This window comes from Ixodes scapularis, unplaced genomic scaffold, assembly GCF_016920785.2.
Source record: "Ixodes scapularis isolate PalLabHiFi unplaced genomic scaffold, ASM1692078v2 PGA_scaffold0__279_contigs__length_252992795, whole genome shotgun sequence".
NCBI lineage: Eukaryota > Metazoa > Arthropoda > Arachnida > Ixodida > Ixodidae > Ixodes > Ixodes scapularis.
In genome coordinates this window covers 38,041,983-38,060,466 of record NW_024609835.1, presented here as the reverse complement: position 1 = coordinate 38,060,466, position 18,484 = coordinate 38,041,983, and the positions used below count along the sequence as shown (strand labels likewise).

The window sequence follows — 18,484 nt, the reverse complement described above, 5'->3', positions numbered from 1 at the left end:
GTAAAAAAAAAAAAAAAAAAAAAAAAAAAAAAAAAAAGTTTTGCTTGTTTTTAAATTTCCGGCAGTGACGTCACGGATGTCGCTGCCCCGTATCGACCTCCGAAAAAGGCGTCCCAATTCGTACGCCGTAAACAAGGACTGCTGGAGTTCCGATATGAAGTTGCTGTCACTGACGTCGATGGCTCACGTCGTCGTTTATTTAGTTTCTTCGCCAAGCCATTTCAGTGCAGGCGTACAGGTCACTCGAGGACTTCGAGCCGCTCTCCGCGCTGCCGGCGGGATCAGCACAGTGGATGAGCAGACTGTGGGTCTGCGGAAGTGTATTTATTAATTGATTAAATACATACAGCGTCCTTCAAGTCAAGGTACGATATCTTTCTTACTCCCATGATCGCAAGCACGACAAGCGGTAATGCTTTTTCCGTTCTGCCGCCGGTCTTCTTCCGCTTAATATCACGGGCGTAGCGAGCAGCGTTTTTAACATTTCTGAAAAAAAAAAAAAAAAAAAAAGTAACGAAATGCGTTACTTATTGCTTGCAAATAAAAGTAACGTGTCACCTACCTATACGTTACCTCAAATAAAATGAAAGCGTTAAAAAGTAACGCAGGTTACTTTTGCATTACATTTTTATTTATAAATTAACAATAACAATAGTTTTTTTTTTTTTTTTTGAGGGGGGGGGGGGGGGGCGATATGCTTTTTGACACCGGGACAAAGGTGGTGGGCGTTGGAGCTTTTCTGAAGTGGGACTTTTTGCATGGGGAAAATATACAACCAAAATTTTAATGGTGCGTGGAATGTAGTGAAATGATTAATGACTTGGCGCCTATAATTGGTTTCAACTTTCAACTTAAGTCCAGACGCAGCCGAAGCTGCGAGCTAGCTCATGGAGTCAACCGAGCAGAGTCAAAAGATAGAGTCACTTGGCCTTTTCTGATTATGATTGGTTCAGCGAGTAGAAAACGTACAGAAACACGACGGACACCATTGTTTTCGACGCTGTCGATCGGTCCCATCAGCTCGTAACATCGGCTGCGTCTGGGCTGAAGGTAAGACAAAGTATGAAAGCACGAAAAAAAAAACTTTTTTTCAGATAGTGTTTTTTTTTTTTTTTTTCAGGCAGGGCTTGTTGCGTAATCTTGAAAATAATATGCAACGAGTAACGTAACTCGTAGTACGCGTTACTTAAAATAAGTAGCGTTAAGTACGTTCCCCGCTAATGTCTTGAAGAAGTAACGAGTATTTTATTACATTACAGAAAAAAGTAACGCGTTACCGGCAACGCCGGTTGCCGCCAACACGGGTATAGTGAGCCAACGACAAGCGCTTGGCCGGTGCTTTCTGCGTGAACACCGTAGGAACAAAATCTGGGTGGTCTCGATCAGACGACGGTTTCGCTGCACATAAGCATGCCTTGGGACGGAGGTAGAAATGGAAGCCACACCTGCCTCCAAGAAAGTGCTTCCCACACAAACGGCCGTCCGCGCGAGGAGACCAAATTATTTTCGATCCACGGATATTATCCACCTTCTGCGCCTTTCAGAGTCAGCCGGGAACTTGTGAAAACCCACCCCGCTACTTTCACTGTAACTTTCGGTGCAATTAACGGCTACACAGCTTTGCGGCATGCTGAAATGCTATGACACCCTCGCAAAGCTCGCGCCCTTTTGCCCAGACCACTCGGCGCGGCTCCGGTACGATCTCAGCGCTGCCGAAGCCCCCGAAGCCCGTGTCGAGCTTTCGGTTTTCCAAAGTTGCCAGTTTAGCTTTGGAAAGGAGGCACAGCAAATATAAATGACAAACCTGCAATATTCCTAGGGATTTAATTGGAAGCTTTCTAAAGGCAAGTTTTTTAAATATATATATTAAGTTTTAAGTCTAATTTTGTTTATCAACTTTCTTTTTTTTTTTTTTTAGAACATTGGATTGTGGTCCCGCAGCGCCGCAGCTGACAACGCTGGAGCGTTGTTGGAGATGGGCGAGGAAGGTGTACAAGTATTTATACATGAAGAGTTTGAATACAAAATGGACGAACCGAACGAGAAAACTAAAATTTAAATATCTGTCATCTAGGGAGGAGACTGAGCGGAACACAACGATAAAAAAGGGCGTAAAAGAAGCCGAAAGGAAAATGTGGAGTGGTAGGATGCAAGGAAAATCAGCTTTAGCAATTTACAGGTCACATAAGCAGGAAATAAGAAAAGAACAGGTTTTTGATAATTCACGGGGTAGTTCCCTACTATTTGAGGCTAGAACGGGGGTTTTAAGAACCAAAACGTATAGGGCTAAATTCGAAAAAATGGATACATTATGTGCCATTTGCCAAAATGAGAACGAAACAATGGAACATCTTGTTTTAGAATGTACGAGGCTTCGTCCTGCTCTCCTGGAGGGGTCGGTGGATTTGGCGGGGGCGCTCGGTTTTGCGGACGAGGATGGAGGAATGGAGAAAAAAAGGGTTACCATCACAAAAAGGAGATTGGAAAACTGGTGGATACAGTCTAGGGAAAATGAAACAAGGACGAACAATTAGCACAGCTGGGGGTCAGGAGGGACAGAGGAATATTGGGACTCCCTCCCGCGTGGCTCCGGCCCAAAGTCCCACACCTGTCCCCCAGTGGGTGTGGTTTAAGGAGGAACACCGACGAGGTTGACCAGAGGAAAATTGGCGACTCCCTCGCCCGGGGGAGGAGGCGGGGGGCGGTGTTTAATTTTTTTTTTGCCCGATCCCCCAAAGGTCTTCCTGGGAAGTACTCTACCCGCCCGGTGATAGTTGCAGAGAGGTAAAGGGAAAACAAATTTCTTAATTAAAAATTTTAAGGCTAGGTGGCGCAAGCTACCGCCCGATATAAAGGGAACAGCCAATATCCATCCATCCATCCATCCATCCATCCATCGGCGGGAAAAATCGGAAAACCTCCTTGGAAGTTGGAAGAGGCACCGGAGGCACTTCTGGCCAGTTTAGGTGGTGTGGGCGGTGTGGGTAGCAGACCAGCAGATAACAACTCAGCAGCGTTGTCAGTATCCCGGTAAGTGTTGAGACCACGTTGAGGCCGTTCGTTACTTTTAGTATTCAGTTAGCGCAGGCCTTGGGGAACAAAGCAGTTCGGTAAAGCGGTTTTGTTTGTGCGCGTGCCACTCACGGCCAGCACGGCCTCAAGCGGTTGGCCGCGTTCGTTGCCGTAAAGTGTGTGAACCCCCTCTTTTTTTCTTTTTTAGTTATGTTTTTAGAGGTTTGGGTATGCAAACGCATGTTTGCGTTCGGTTTCATGGATTCACGAGCCACCGTGACTGGCTTGACAGGCCTGTCACAGTGGGCAGGCACTCACTTGATCGAATGCCGTTTTAGCGAACGCCCACGTTTCACCGAATGACACTTTGCCGAATAGTCGGACGCCGCGAAGCGGCGTTTTCGGGTGGGTGTTCGGGAAGGAACAAACCGTAGTGCCGTGTTACGATGGGACTTTGTCGTCTTCATTCAGCAACAGCCTAGACGCACGGCCTCAGCTCTGGCTACGCACTACACACTGTTCCTGGTTAAGCTAGCGACATGTTCGGAGGGATCCTAGCTCACCACCTATCGCTTGCAGTCTTCTCTTGTAAATAATATGTAAAAAGACCACCACTTAACACTGGTGACGAGGATGGACTTCAAATGATCGGGAACCAACCTGGCAGAGCGCCTTCGCTTCTATCCATTTCGGTTGTCCCGTGAATCCCTTAATGAAGACGGCTTTTGAATTTGCAGCCTTCTCCTTCCTTACCCCACGGATGAATATTGTCCAATGGGCCCAACAGTTGTGGTCCGAACATCAACCCTGCTGGTGTTTTCCCAGTTGTTCAGCTTGGTGTTGTATGGTGCTTAAACAAGAACCGTGCCGAGCTCAACTGAGAAAACACCAGCAGAGTTGATGTTTGGTCGACAGCAGTCTTGCCCATTGGACAATATTCATCTGCGGGGTAAGGAAGATGCTAAGTTCAGCAATTCACAAGCCGTCTTTATTAAGGGATTCACGGGATAACCGAAATGGATAGAAGCTAAGGTGCTCCACCAGGTTGGTTCCCAATCATTTGAACTAACAACTTCAGATGGAAGAATACAAAGAAGGCACATCGACGACATGCAAAGTCGGTTAGCCCAACATTCGGAACAATGCAGTTCAACATCGTCTTGAATTTCAAGTTATCCAGTTTTCGACTCAGATCCCGATGGGAAAAAAGATGTATGTGCTTCAGGCCAGGCATCTTCAGAGACGAAATCCTCTACTTCGAACACCTCTGGTGCGTTTTCACTTCCAGACCCTTCACCGATCATCAAGGGACAGGGCTCTGCAATGCCAAATACTGAACCGACATCAGAAAGTTCTCCTGAACTATCCTCCTCGTCTGTTCCGGCTCCTCTATCCAGAACACACTCCAAGCACGTTACAAAGAAACTAATTAGTTTTATCGAAAAGGGGCAAGTTTTACGATGGGACTTCGTCGTCTTCATTCAGCGACTGCTAAGATGCGCGGCCTCAGCTCCCTCTGAAAACACACATGTGATCCCAAAGCGTTTTCCATCCACAGTGGCCAGACTAGCTCTCAATGTGCGGGTGCTTGCAAACGTCTGTAGGTTGTGAAAGTTGCGAGTACCAACTTGTTTGTCGCCTGCACATTGGTTCATGAGCCTGCTCCCAAGTGACTTGCTGAATGCAAAAACACTCAAACCCAACAGCAGAGGCTGGCAATGAGCATGATTATCGCGATAGTTAATACTTTTAACAAAATATATTAACAATGACCACCTGGGAACAAGCTCACACACCAGTGTGCAACGTCCGGTCTAGTGCATAGGAACTGCACAGCCTCCGATTTTGTTTAAATTTTTAATATTTCACTACCTCAGAATTGAGCTCTGAAAAAAATAGACAGAACTTTCGGCAAAACTATGTTCGCATGCCCAATTTCAAGTATGCGTTAGGAATTGAAATTTTCCAAGGCCTGCCAAATGTTTTGATTCTTAAGTCCACATCCTCTTTACAGCTTGCAAGGGTCGCCATTGCTGGGTACTGACAATTATTTATACTTACTGGCTTCTTTGAATTACAACTTCTGCGTAGTGAAACTTGCACACCAAACGCTGGCGGCGCGCGTAATACTGGCATGGCCGCGAATGGCAAGACATGCAAGTTATGTATATCCACTTCTGATATATTTAGGTTGCATTTCTATTGTACATTCTTCCGGTCCCTCACATGGCTGAAAGGCGTTTACAATGCCGCCTTTATGGTCGCACCTTGCAGACACGACCATGAAGGCCATGTTAGATCGGTCTGTCCGAGTACCTTGAATTTCTGACATCCTCAATTCATTTGTCATTGAGGGCCTATAACTTGTGGCCTTCTAGTTTGGATACCACCTTGTCAGCTGCAGTATTCGGAAACCTGCTTGGTTGCAGCATAACCTGGCATTTCCACTTTGTGTGATGTTAATGCCGCTGCCTTCTGTAGAGGATGTGTGTTGAGGTAGTCGATTATTCGTTAGTTCTTTTCGATTGGGCCACATATTTTTCTGGTTGTCAGTAACTCCCGGGACCCAAATGAAATCATACTGTTGCCTTATCTCACAAAATAAGATGGTGCAAAAAACTGAGGCACAAGAAACAAGAAAGGCACAGACAAAGTGCTGTATCTGTGCCTTTTTGTTGTAGTTGAATTTTTTGTTTTTGCGCTGTTTTACCTTGTAAGATGATCACCCAACTCTCCCAACTTTCTGCCTTACCTTGAGTGTTTGGTCACTTGCCGTAGGGGGACGCCTCTTCCTTCAAAGTATGCGTGCTGTTGCTTTGCAGAAAGTGCAGGATGAACCGAAAGTCTGGGTTTGGTCTACGCGGCAGGCGCAGCAGCTCCGCAAATGCCTTCACACCTCGCTCATTGATACCAAGGCGGACATCGTCTATTGGGGATCTCCGATCCTCCGGTGGCGCTTCCCTAGCGTCGGGCCCAGGAAGTAGGCACTCAAATTTGCGTGGGAACCGTGGCAGCATCGGGAGGTACGTCGAAACTTTGTTCTTTCAGAAATGTTCCTCTACTAATTTGTGCCAGGACAGCACTGAAACCACAGGGTTGATTGGAGCATCAATGTGACAGTGCATTGCCAGTATGTTTTCTTGTGGACCACTTTTGCTTGCATTGTCATGCCACAGAGTCATTGCTTTACAGTACAGTTGGGGGTTTCTTTCTAGGTCGCAGCTCTGCTTATTGACATTACTCAGTCGAGGGAAAGCCCCCCCCCCCCCCCCCCCCCCCCCCCCCCCCTTCCTTCCAGCTACACCACTGGTACAAAGGGAACAAATGAAATAAGCCGACAGATAAAAAGACAAACAAGAATCTACAACAGTAAAACAGTCTTCACCTGGAACGTCGAATTTGACATTATTCCCTTTGAGAAGTTGCCCTTTCCCTCCTTGATAGACAGTTGATCAATTCGACGAGTTCACTTTCGAATTGGTTTTTAACAAGTTGGCTGGATCTCAAGAAGAAAGACAAGCTGCGCAGGTTTCCTAATTTCGGGAAATGTTTTTGGGCAGATTTTTTCATTATGCCTTCACATGAAAAGATCAAGTGTGCAGAGAATGACAGTTAGCATGAACAAGCCATCTGTAGTTTCTTCTGTGTTTCCACCCCAATTGAAATGCTCTCCTTCGAATTGTGCTGTGAAAAGTGCTCACCTGGGGCACTATCTTGGGTGCCCCAGCACTTTCATTATATAAAGCACAGTGATGTGATTGCTGCGCCAAACTGCGCCAAGGGGCTAACCCTGCTACATCCTGCTACATTTTGCCAAGATATGGGTAATCTGCGCCAAGCCTGCGCCGAAAGACCACTTTTGGTCTTCTTTCAAAACCGAAACTAAACTGAGTACCGTAATTGAGCATGCATGAGCTAGGTAGCGCAAGCGGCCGCCCAACAAAAAGTACCCTGTATCAATCGTCCATCTGGTTTTACATAGTTTTTCCCGCCACCTCTCTTTTCACGCTCGCGTCGTTCATTTGTCTCGTCTTGCGCCTTAAAAAAAAAAAAAAAAAAAAAAAATTCAACGATAGACGCGGGCATGTGTTGACGCTTCAGTGCTTCAGTCGTTGTACAAAGCGCTCCAAGTGCTTAAGTGCTTTTTGACCCTGACTCGCGATGTCTTGTTTTGACCTGACTCGCTCAGGTTCTTTTTTCTGTGTGTTTAGCTTGTACCTCGCCTGCCGGCCAGGAAAGCACGTGCTGCTGGACTGTTTTTTGTCGTATTTTGCATACAATTTTGGAAACCATGTTGGCGACGGAGCGGAGTGGCATGGTGTCTGATTCGATCGAACAGCCATCTCCGCTCGCGCGACGAAGCACATGCAAATGAAAGCCTGCCAAAGTTGCCCTCATGTGCACGCGGACAAGACTGCACGACAGAGGCACCAACCGGGACGCTTGCAAGCCATTGTTTTAAGTTTGCTTACTTTTGACGAAAATCTGGCGCGTCGGGAACCAGTAAAACGGTGACAAGCAGTTTTTCGGAATTGCTCGGCAACGCCCACAGCGGGTCCATACAACATGAGCGAATGACGTTTTAGCGAACAGCGACATTTGAGCGAATCGACGTTTTAGCGAATAACGGGGGCGCGCGTTAATCCATCCGCCGCGCTGCGCTTTACGCCGCTTCGCGGCGACAGTCTGCGGCGGCTCATAAGAAAAAATGTGAACCCATTTGGTCCACCCAAAAACGCCGCTTCGCGGCGTCCGACTATTCGCTAAAGTCCACTGTCCTCGGGCGTGGAGCTCCACAGCTCCACGCCCGAGGACAGCGCGCGCGCGCTCGACCGTCGGCAAAAGAAGGGAGCGGAAGAGCGGCGTGCATGCTTTCGCATTTACAACTCATTAGAAGTGCTTAGGTGTACCTTGAGCCTTTTTTGTTTCTGTTTTCTACTGAAAAAAGAAAAGATTGTGTTACCGAATGCTCAATATTTGCCCAGATGTACCTAGCGCTGTCGAACTTGACCAGATGCGAAAGTTTCAGAACTATCTGTTATTTTATTATAAAGATTAAGCATTATTTTAAAACTTTAAATGGGAAAATGGCGCACTTTAGACGTTTGGTGCACTTTTCAAACTAAAAGGTGTCTGAGATACCCAGACTCAATCCGAAGTAAGCCATAAAATTAGGTGCCTACACATGAAAATCTAAACTTTTCATCATTGCTGTATTTTACAGGTCAGTTTTATCATGCAAAATTACAGCGTAGCTTCCTTTCTGCAAAAAATTGGGCCAAGGAATTTGCCAGGGTGAACGGGAACACAGACGACAGAGTCGAGTGGTGGGGCGCTTTTGGCGCACATATTGATAGATGGCATCGGGAGCAGCATTGGAAGGTTTAGCCCGCCAGCGAAAGAAAGCAGACGACACGCAGACGAAATCCATCGGCAGCAAGAGCGCCGTTGTCGCTGTCGTTATCCAGCTGCATTTTTTAAAATTTTTGTTACTTCTAGTTTTGCTGTTAATGTCCGCATTTATATTTAAAGGAGTTGTGCAACAATTTCAGGGCTTTGCTTAAATAATTGTGGAAGTTGATGCCTGACACTTCTGCAGTGAACTACAGAAAACAGATTTTACCTGGATACCCTAGTTTTTATTTTAAAAAATAAAAAAGATCCAGGTTTTTGTTGCCTCTCAACTCGTACATAGTCTTCCGGGTCACGTGCGCAGTGACGTCACTTGAGTTGGCGAGGGGTTCCGGAAAAGTTCACTCTTTAGAGCCATCAGCGAGCAACGAGAACTCATCCGCTCGCGACCGCGTGACCACGTGCTGGCGGGCGCCCCGCGAAATATACGGTGAAAGGAGGAAAGTCTCATCCGGGTCTGGCCATACCCGTCCTTGCCCGTCTGGCTCTGTCCCCCTCCCCCTCTGGCTTCTGGCGGCTATTCGCGGTTTTGTGGACCTAGGATAGATGGCGCCACTAAAACTCCGTATAATAAAAGTTTTGTCGATGATAGCAGGGTTTTGACGCATTTATATATATGTTGGAACGACAAGATTTATAGAAAAGTTACCTTTTATCAAGCAGGTATTCGCACAACTTGCTATCTTTTTTACAACTACCCAAGTGACGCCACATTGCTTGTTTCTCATGGCCGCCGCTCGTGGCTGCAGGTCGGGAAATATTCTCAATTTTGCCTTGCTATTACGTGGCGGAATCGCAACATTTCGATGAAAGGTGTGTTTTCTGCCATTTGTGACACAGTGAACAATATCAAAAGCAGAAAATGCCAATTTTTCCAACATTAAAATCGTTGCACAGCTCCTTTAAACCAAAGTACATTAGAAAAATATGTTTATCTTGATAGACCATGGTCGTCATGAGCAGATAAGGAGGTAGCGCCATCTATCAATACGTGCACCAAACACACCCCGCCACGCGACTTGGTTGCTTGCATTGCTGTCCTCCGTTGACCCTGGCAAGATTTTTGGCCTATATTTCACGGAAAGGGAGCTACGCTTTGTAATTTTGCAAGGTAAAACCGACCTGTGAAATGCACCTTTGACAAAAAGTTTAGATTGCTAGATGCAGGTGCCAATTTTTATGGTCCACTTTAGATTGAGCCTGGGTATTTCAAACACTTTGTAACCCGTGGTTCTCAGCCATTGATGTTTCGAAGACCCCTTGTGGATCGGGGGAGATAATGGAGAACCCCGTTCATGGTGAGGGGAAGAGAAAGATATGGGTTAATTATGATTGTGAGTTAATAAATGGATATAACTAAGGGCTAGTGTGAAGTAGACTTTTCTTATTGACATATACACGAGAAAACTCGCCCGAAAATCTGAACATTTCTTCTCAATCTGAGAAAAGAACTTTTATTGCTGTGCTTGACTGATAAGGCTGTGATTCGCAAACCCCTAGTATGCCTTCGCGGACCCCGAAGGGTCCATGGCCCCATTTGAGAAACACTGCCCTATACTATAGATGTAATATTTGTCTTAGACACAAACCTTGACCTTCACAATTTTTTTGTCAGCGCGGCTTCGAGCGGCCGCTTCAGTCGTGGTCCCCAGAAGAGTGTGAAAGATGAGAGGCCACTTGCAGACAAGGCGTACCAGGCAGAGTGTGCAGCGAAGCTTTCCGAGGTAAGAATTTTAATGCAGAGTTCTGTCATGCAAGTTTGGGTGGTTAATTGGGTTTCAGTGCACATACCTAGTGGAAACTATTTTTCCTAATCGGCCACTATTTGGATTTGGCAGGATTCATACCTTTTTGTTCTGAGAGCGAAGTTTGAGAGAAGGAAAGCACGGGTACGGTCGACTCTTGCACGCATCAAGAAAGATTTCTTCATCCTAATCAGGTGGAGCAAACATCTGGCTTAGTACAGGTTGTCGTGATTTTGGATTTGTTGGCACTAATTCCTCATCTTTAATTGAAAATTGTGATTTGGAAATTCTAGTGGCATCCTAGACCAGAGGTTCAACTTCTTGATCTTGAGGAATGCCTATCAGTTTTGAATGACTATACCAAACAGCTCCTCCTTCCTTTGGCATCTTTAGGCAGTGCAGGGGCCTACGGACTTTGCTGACACTAGTGCACACACTGGGGACTGTTTGGCTCATCGTTGTACCTTATTGCATGGCTCAGGAACGCTAAAATACTGCTTAAATTGGGTAGAACACTTTATTTAGGGCAAGTTGTAATCAAAAATTTGGGATGCTCCCAGGGTGCCCATAGGTTAACCCAGTTCAGAAAGTTCTTTAGGCCTACATTTGGTGTCTACAAGGAGTGTCTAGTACACTGCGTTTTGACGGGCCAAGTTCAGGCGAGCCCTTTATTTTTGGCGTCATTTCTTGGCTTTTGAGACACTTTTCGTTAACAATAGATCAAAGGAGGCAAGAAAATTGAACAGGGCGTTCTCTTCCGACAGCCGGGCTTCCCGTTGATGTCTAGGTTTGAGGTTCTATGGCACGGGTTGTTGTTATCCAAACAACTGCTGTACATATTCTCGGTGTCATCTCTTCTCTTGAGGCATCCTGCTTGTGAAATCCACCAAAAAGGGTAAGAAAAAGCATCAAGTAGCTTACTGTTCTGAAGATTCTTTCTGTTGTTTTTGTACAAACAGTTGCTTTCTTCTCCACAGTGTGACGATTTTAACACGGCTTATATTCTGCTGGCAGCCCACAAACTAAACTTGGCATCATCAACACTCCCAGAGAGCTCTGTGAGTGTTGGATTGGTCTGGAGCAACATTATGTAATAATGCACTTTTTCACAAGGCCATCACTGGAGGACCCCCGCAGCACCACCTAGCTAACGTCTTGGTGCAAGTCCTTGCACCATCTCGACAAATGGAATGCTGGTGCATTGCAGTACCAAGATACACACACCTGCTGCTTTGCCACATTCTTTAGTGTGACTTTGGCATATTTGCTGCTTGGGACAGGTTGTGGGATCCACTAACTATGATGTAATATGCAAGATTCGTCTGTTAGGTGCCTCAAATGTGAAGGACAGCCATATCAAAGTTGGACTGCCGAACTTCGGGCGGCCCATCCAAGTGTTGCAACCAGCAAGGATTGTGCGGGGACTCCCCTTTGCTTTTGCATTCTTAAAGGGGCGGTGCAACAATTTGCAGGCTTTGGCTAATTAATTGCGGGAATTGATCCCGGCCACATATAAAACGAAGGTCCGAAAACTATTCTTTCCTGCTTGCCCTAGTTTTCATTAAAAAAAATGAAAGAAATTGATATCTCTGGCACCCCTCAACTCAACATTGAAGCGGCACCAGCTTCGCCTGTGACGTCATTCGGAGTGGCGTTGGTTTCCGGTTGGGTTCTTCTGGCTTCCGTTTCCCCAGCGCTCGCCGGCTCGCCGGGCTCGCCGCTCTCCCGCTCTCCCGCAGATTCCCGACCAACATGGCAGCATGGGCGGACGGCATGGGCGGACGGCCTGAGCGACGTCGAGCGCAAGATGCTTGCGTATTGCAAGTCTTGGACTTGTGCGGCGGGCAGTCGACGCGGCGGGCAGTGGAAGTCGAAATCGAGGTCGAGACACCACGATACTACGGACCACGACCAACGCACTCCGTCGAGCGAGGGAAAGACAAAACGTCCGGGTTGCTCGTGTAGCCGCCGTAGGCGCCTCGGGCGTCGACGGATGACGGCAACGGCAGGTTTTGTTGACTTGCGGTAGATGGCGCCACAAATAATTCATACCCTTTTAGCGGCAATATTAGGCTTCTGAAGCGTTTCTGCATGCCTAAACAACGAGATTTTTTAAACTTAACCTTAAATCAAGCTTACAATTGCCTAACACTATCACTTACAAAAACCACTCCGAATGACGTCACACCATAAGTTCCATTTGCGGCCACCATGTGGCCGCAGGTTGGGAGAAAAAGCGTTCTTTGTTTTGCGATTACGCAGCGAAATAGAGGTATTTTGGGATATGGTGGCACTTTTTCGCTTACTTATGCGGAAGTAAACAATATAAAAAATACAAGCTGCACATTCGTTCAGTGTTAAAATCATTGCACCGCCCCTTTAAAGATTCCTGCTTGCACCTCACAAAAAAAGATTTATTTTATTTTTTGTATTTCGCAGTTTCTGCAGGTTCACGGGTACGCCAATCAGTGTACTTCGAAGCAGCTGCTGAGGATGTCCACCAAGGATTTCGAACAAATATTTCAAGTAAGTCTGCCTGTTTTTAGGCTTTGTTTTCTTTGTTGTATTTTGTAGTGATTCAAAGTGCGTAGGTGAAGTACCCGACCTCTGCTTTATAAGCATCCAGCGACTTAAGTAAGATGCTCAGTCATTGAGAACATGCCACTAGGTGCCCGAGATAGGAACTAGAATTGTCTTCCGACTCTGCAAGCAGTAGAGCAACATGTCTCGGACATCTCCATGTTGGCGAGCAATAATGGGAATCTCTGAGAGTGATTTGATGAATGCAACTGGGAATTGTAATAATGAGGTAATGGTAGACAGCCCAATGGGCAAATGTGCGTTTATTGCTGTTTTTTTTATAATTTTTTTTTTTGTTGTGTTCTGGGTAGTTTCATATAGGCTCCGTGCACTGATGTCACATTGCATACTTTTGAACACCATATAAAAGGAGGAGAGGGGAGCTGCTTTTGTAAGAATTTTGAGTGGCAGATTAACCTTCTGTAATCTTCTGGGAGGAGAATAGCGACGCCTGTGCAAATCCGGGCGGCTCCTGATAGTACGGGAGCTGCTCCTTCTTCTTTTCTTTGGAGGTTATCGGAAATGACGTCGGGTGCAAGCCACGTATTGTATACTTGTTTTCACATCAAGAATTGTCGTAAAAGAATTCCGGCTTCTCGTGGGCTGGTTCCAGTTTCCACCTTTATGTCATAAATGGGTCAACTCATACTCAAATTTAAAGTGCAATCCCACTCAGTTCTAAAAATGTTGTAACATTGCTTCATTTTAACACATAAAATATTTTTCGTACAATTTTGCTTTAGACAGTATCACTAAACCGAAGCTGTAACAGCAATGTTGACTCCGTGTTGTGAAATGGCACGCTCATGTTATGTAAGTGCAGAGTGCAAGTTTGTGTTGTAAGCAGTGATGGAGTGCAGGCGAGCTGGTAATTAAGCAACATCTTGTAAACCCTGAGATGGGGAACGAATAAAAAATGAACAAACACAACAAAACCTCAAACACGTTTGAGATTTTGTTGTATTTGTCAGTTTTTTTTTTTATTCGTTCCCCATCTCAGGGTTTACAAGGTGAAGTTTATGCGTCATTTGCAGGGGTGTGGTGACTTCAGAACACTGAGCTCTGATTGGCTCTGGTTGAAGGATAGTGGGTAGACCTCAAGACAAGCTGCCTTGAGGTCTACCCACTATCCTCCAATCGGAGCTTGGCATTCTGATGTTACCACAACCCCTGCAAAAAAAGCAGACAAACTTGGGCGCGTGTCATTTAGAAACTCTGCCGAGGTTTGTAAGCAAGCCGTTACGGGACCGAGGGGAAATATAATACATGAGGAGTGACTCGATATACACTTAGCAGACTGTTGTCGTTGCACGCTCACGACACAGTCCTGTGCACGGGCTTATGCGTGTCACACAAAGCATGTCGCAGGGCACGTAGCCTGGGGGGGGGGGGGGCGGGGGGCCCATGGAGTCCAGGCCCCCCCCCCCCGAAACCTTCAATTTTGCTGGGAACTCCTCTCCCCCCTTCCCCTAGCTCATACAGCATTTTGTCATGGGCGGGCCCCCCCGAAACGAAATCCTGGCTCCGTGCCTGGCTGACACCATCTGCGGAGTTTAAATAGTGACGCCTTTGACACAGTTGAGATCACAGATGTCCTCTACCAGCAGGTTTTGCTGACTTGGTACCTGTGAAAATTTGTTGGCAATTTGAATTAACATTTAGATGGAATTACGTCTTACTATGCGACTCGTGCACTTTCTAGGTGACATTAAACACAACCGCAGTGTTTGCTGAATGACAAAAATCGAGTGGAGTTGCCTATAAGATTGGTTATTTGTTATTTTATTAGCCTGGGCACATTTCAGATACCTGGAGTCTGTTTTCCTCTGAAAACCCAATCTTTTAAGCACCACCTTGCACAGCACATGAACTACTATGCATAACACTTGCTTTTTTGTTTGGGTGACAATTATATTTGCTCACATGAAAATCGGACTACCCTGGTTACGGCATGTTTGTCCATTTTTGGTGAAAAACACTTCTAAACAATACCTTTGTGCCAAGAATGTCCTTTTCCTACCTGCGTCCTCCTCGCTTCCTACCACATTATGGAAAGGCTGCCACTGGCAGGTGTTCAAGAGCACTTAGATATTTCCTTGAGTTTTTGTAGCAAGCAGCACACATGCACTGGTTTAGAGCACAAACATTGGCACTTGCGCCGGACACAAACCCTTTAGGGGGGTTCATATCTTTAAAATTTTTTCCGCTGTGATAGCCTATCGTTCTTTGCGTATTGCTTGTGGTGTCCTTGGAGATGTTGCTCTTTTACTCAGTGTTCTTTTTGCCTTCCTTTTTGTATCTCACCCATGCCTGGGCTACCAAGTGATGGCTGGCAGTGTTTCTAAATTAACACAAACAGCGATAGCTGTTATAGAGACCTCCCCGCTGCATTATGAAAATAAAAAGCGCAAAAGACGAGGACAAGAGGGAGACTACACAGGACAAGCGCTTACTCGCAACTGACGTTTTAATTCGGAAGATGAGGAAGACGAAGACAATTAAGACTTTGTCGACTTTAGTCTTTTATGGTTGGCAGGGGATTGCCATCACCTGTTCCTCACCGTAAAACTCGATTTGCATCTACTATTGGATGTAAAGCAGCACTCCTAACGGTCTCGATTTAGTCTTAGGCAGTAACGTTGGCTCGTATGCAGTGTGTTCTCTTTCCCACTTTCTTCAGTGACCACAAAGCTGCGTTTCGTGTGATCGAGTAAATAAAGGGACGTGTGTGAAAGTGGGCATCATTATGCGCAATAGCAACTATCGCCACCACTTCTTTGCACACTGTCGCAAAAAGCTGCTGATTTTTTTCCTTTTTCCTGTTGTGGCAGTTTTTGGTGACATTCTTGGATCCCAAGTTCACGATAGCCGGCAAAGTGGAGGACGCAGCGTTGCAGTGCCTCAAGCGCCTGGGATACCCCTACACCCTGTCCAAGAGCATGCTCATGGGGATTGGGTCCCGCCTCCCCCAAGCGTTGGCAGTCATCATGTGGCTGTACGACATCGTCAGTGTAAGTCATTTCTACGCAGAGTTTGCAATGTGAGATGGGATGTAGGCAACCTGCCCTGCCGGATTAGTAGTAAAGTTCTATTGCTCTGTCCGGTTATAAAAAATTACTCTTGCAACTCGGTGACACGCCGTCAAATGAGTGTCGCCTTAAAAATCGCTGGATGGGACGTGCCAACCCAGTCTCCAAGGAGACTAATCTATCCAACAGCGACAGTTGGGCGGGCCAGGTTGGGGCCAAGGCGTGACTCCAAACTGGCGTGTACATTACAAGGGTTTTCTCAAGCTCCCGATGGAATGTCACCATAGAAAGGCTGAATGCCTTTCAACGGAATCTATGTGACCCCTTCAGGTCACTTAGCGCCAGACCTCACCTTGGGTTTCAGTTTATATTTACTACTGCTAAAGCATTGAAATGGCAGATTGACACGGGTAACAACTTGAGGCAGAATCAGCATATTATTTCTAAGCAACTTCTTGGGCACAAAAGGTCGTCAATCCCCCTTTCAAAATAAAGGGGCATGGGGAGGATGTATTTCTACATAAAGCGTGTGGGCAGTTTAAAGTCTTTTTTTTATATAATGAGAAATTATGAGAGACGTCAAGTAAGGCCTAAACGTTTGCTGATCTTATAGTACAGGCCAGGATGACGGGACTTTTCTTGCCGTTCATGGAAATTTGTCACATTGTTTCTAATACTCTTCAATTTACTTTGTTAAACCATTGGCTACCGTGCATGTCGCACGCTGCCGGGTTGTCCGTATTGCGCATATTTTCCCCTAAAACGGGGCCACTCTAGGCGTGGCTGTTTTGCTTGTGTAATAAGCTTTTGCAGTAAAACTCGGTGCAAGAAACAAGAGAACATCTTTATTTACATGCTTAAGTGGTTAGTTAGTCTACAAATTACTAGGCACTCGCAGATTTTTCCTCGTATGGAACATCTTGAAGCACTTGGGCATGTACAGCACTGCACCGCACTTCTCGCACTCCCATCGACTTTCACTTTCCTTACCTTGTGCCTTGCGCACTTGGCACTGCCTGGATGGGTTTTACTTTACGGGGATTCGGCAGAATCTTACGGGAAAGTATGCCCGCTCTGCGGCCTCAAGGCACCTAGTTTCCGGCATCCGGGAAAAGCTGTCTCCTCAATAATTATTCTGGAGAGGTCCACTTTCCAGTCAGTTTAGCTTTCCCTCCTATTTTCTGCGCACAAAGAATGTAGGCATTGTACACAGCCATGTCAAGGACATAGAAGCGACGCATGATCGGGAATGAGGCAAGCTGTCGGTCTTGCGGCTCGACATTTCCCATTCCACTGTTGTACTTTTACACGGTTAGAGGCTTCAGTACTGGTTCCTTTCCCCTGTGTAATCTTTTTACAGTGTCAGTGATGTCAGCAGCACCGTGGCATGTCGAAAGCATGGCAACAGGCTTTCGATCCTGCCACTGAATAGTAGCCATGATGCCATATGTGAGAATGAAGTTTTACATTCACCCTTGGCGAGTTTCAGTGCTTTGAGATATTTTGGCATGTTTTTTCTGTTCGTTCTAACTGATCCGACAGCGTTGGAACCAGGAAGAGACACGGTGAGGAGTACCAATTGTCTAAAATGGTTTGTCCACCACCAAAGAAGTCTAAGTATGTCGATAACAACTGCTTTGCTGCATAGCATTGAAGCGGTTCCATCTGACTTTGTCTTCTTGCCAGTGTAAATGGATGGAGCGGTTGAGGCAGTAGCCGTTGGAAGATTCACAAAGCTTGTAAAATTTGATTCCGAAACGAGCACGCTTGGAAAAGTTGAACTGGACGTACGCCAGGCGTCCACAGAGCTTCATGAAGCTCTCGTCCACGGCAAGGTTTATATCGGCAGAGTAATGGCGAATTCGGGTGGTCAATTGCCGGCGAGACCGAGCAAGACCAAGCCGGCGGCACCAGCAACCAGAAACGCGCCAGCTGCACATTACGTGACCCTCAGGATCTGAACATGAAACTCCAGGTGGTGGCAGTTTACTTCGCCGCTTGCCCTCAAGACACTGCTAGCGAGAGGCTATTGGCTGTCGCCGCCGTCACCAGTGTCCTCCATTTTCTTTGTGGTATTGTCCTAATGGCTTGTACTGACTTGAGTATATTCTGCTGAAGTGACTTCAGATCAGTTTTGTTTTTTGCTCGTTTTTTCTCACTTGCCACCTCTCCCATTTCGGAGGTGACGACACCGGATACAGTCTGTTGTCCGGCCGGTTGGAGCTCGGGCTTAAAAAGCGCTGCAAAGTTGCTGGTGCTTGCTGGAGAACCACCACTCGACCGATGTGTGCCGGCTGGAAACTGTTCACGCAAACACTTGCCAGATTTTCGGGCAAGATAAGTTGCCGACGATTGACGACCCGAAATCGCCGTAAGCACTTGCAAATGCTTTCACCATGTGGTCGATGATTGGATGCAGCTTACAAAGCCTGTTGTCTGTCCTTGTTGCCTCCACATTACACAAATGAAGGTACCTCAATAGCACCCACAAGCGCTTTTTCGGCTTCACTGATTTGAAGAAATGGGGTGCTGATCTATCCTTTGTGACCAGTAGGCGTTTATGAAACTTCTCTTCACTTGGCTTATCAAGATGCACGACGCAATGTAGACTTTGATCTCTCCTGGTGTCGTAGGGCACCACGCAGGGTCTGGTTCAATCCGCTGCTCCTTCCTTGCAAAGGCATTTGTGTAGTTCGTCACCAGTTC

At 46.4% G+C, this 18,484-nt stretch overlaps 1 protein-coding gene across 1 annotated transcript in view; it reads left to right on the top strand.

The window, feature by feature from the left end:
* The first annotated feature begins 2,893 nt into the window (after window positions 1-2,893).
* LOC115322285 (kinetochore protein NDC80 homolog) overlaps window positions 2,894-18,484 on the top strand; it is a 47,095-nt gene continuing 31,504 nt past the window's right edge. The window contains exons 1-5 of the mRNA XM_029982674.4: window positions 2,894-3,030; window positions 5,835-6,035; window positions 10,040-10,148; window positions 12,609-12,695; window positions 15,581-15,760. Of these exons, the coding sequence (XP_029838534.3) occupies window positions 5,845-6,035; window positions 10,040-10,148; window positions 12,609-12,695; window positions 15,581-15,760 (567 nt within the window). The 5' untranslated portion in view covers window positions 2,894-3,030; window positions 5,835-5,844. The remainder of the gene's footprint in view (window positions 3,031-5,834; window positions 6,036-10,039; window positions 10,149-12,608; window positions 12,696-15,580; window positions 15,761-18,484) is intronic.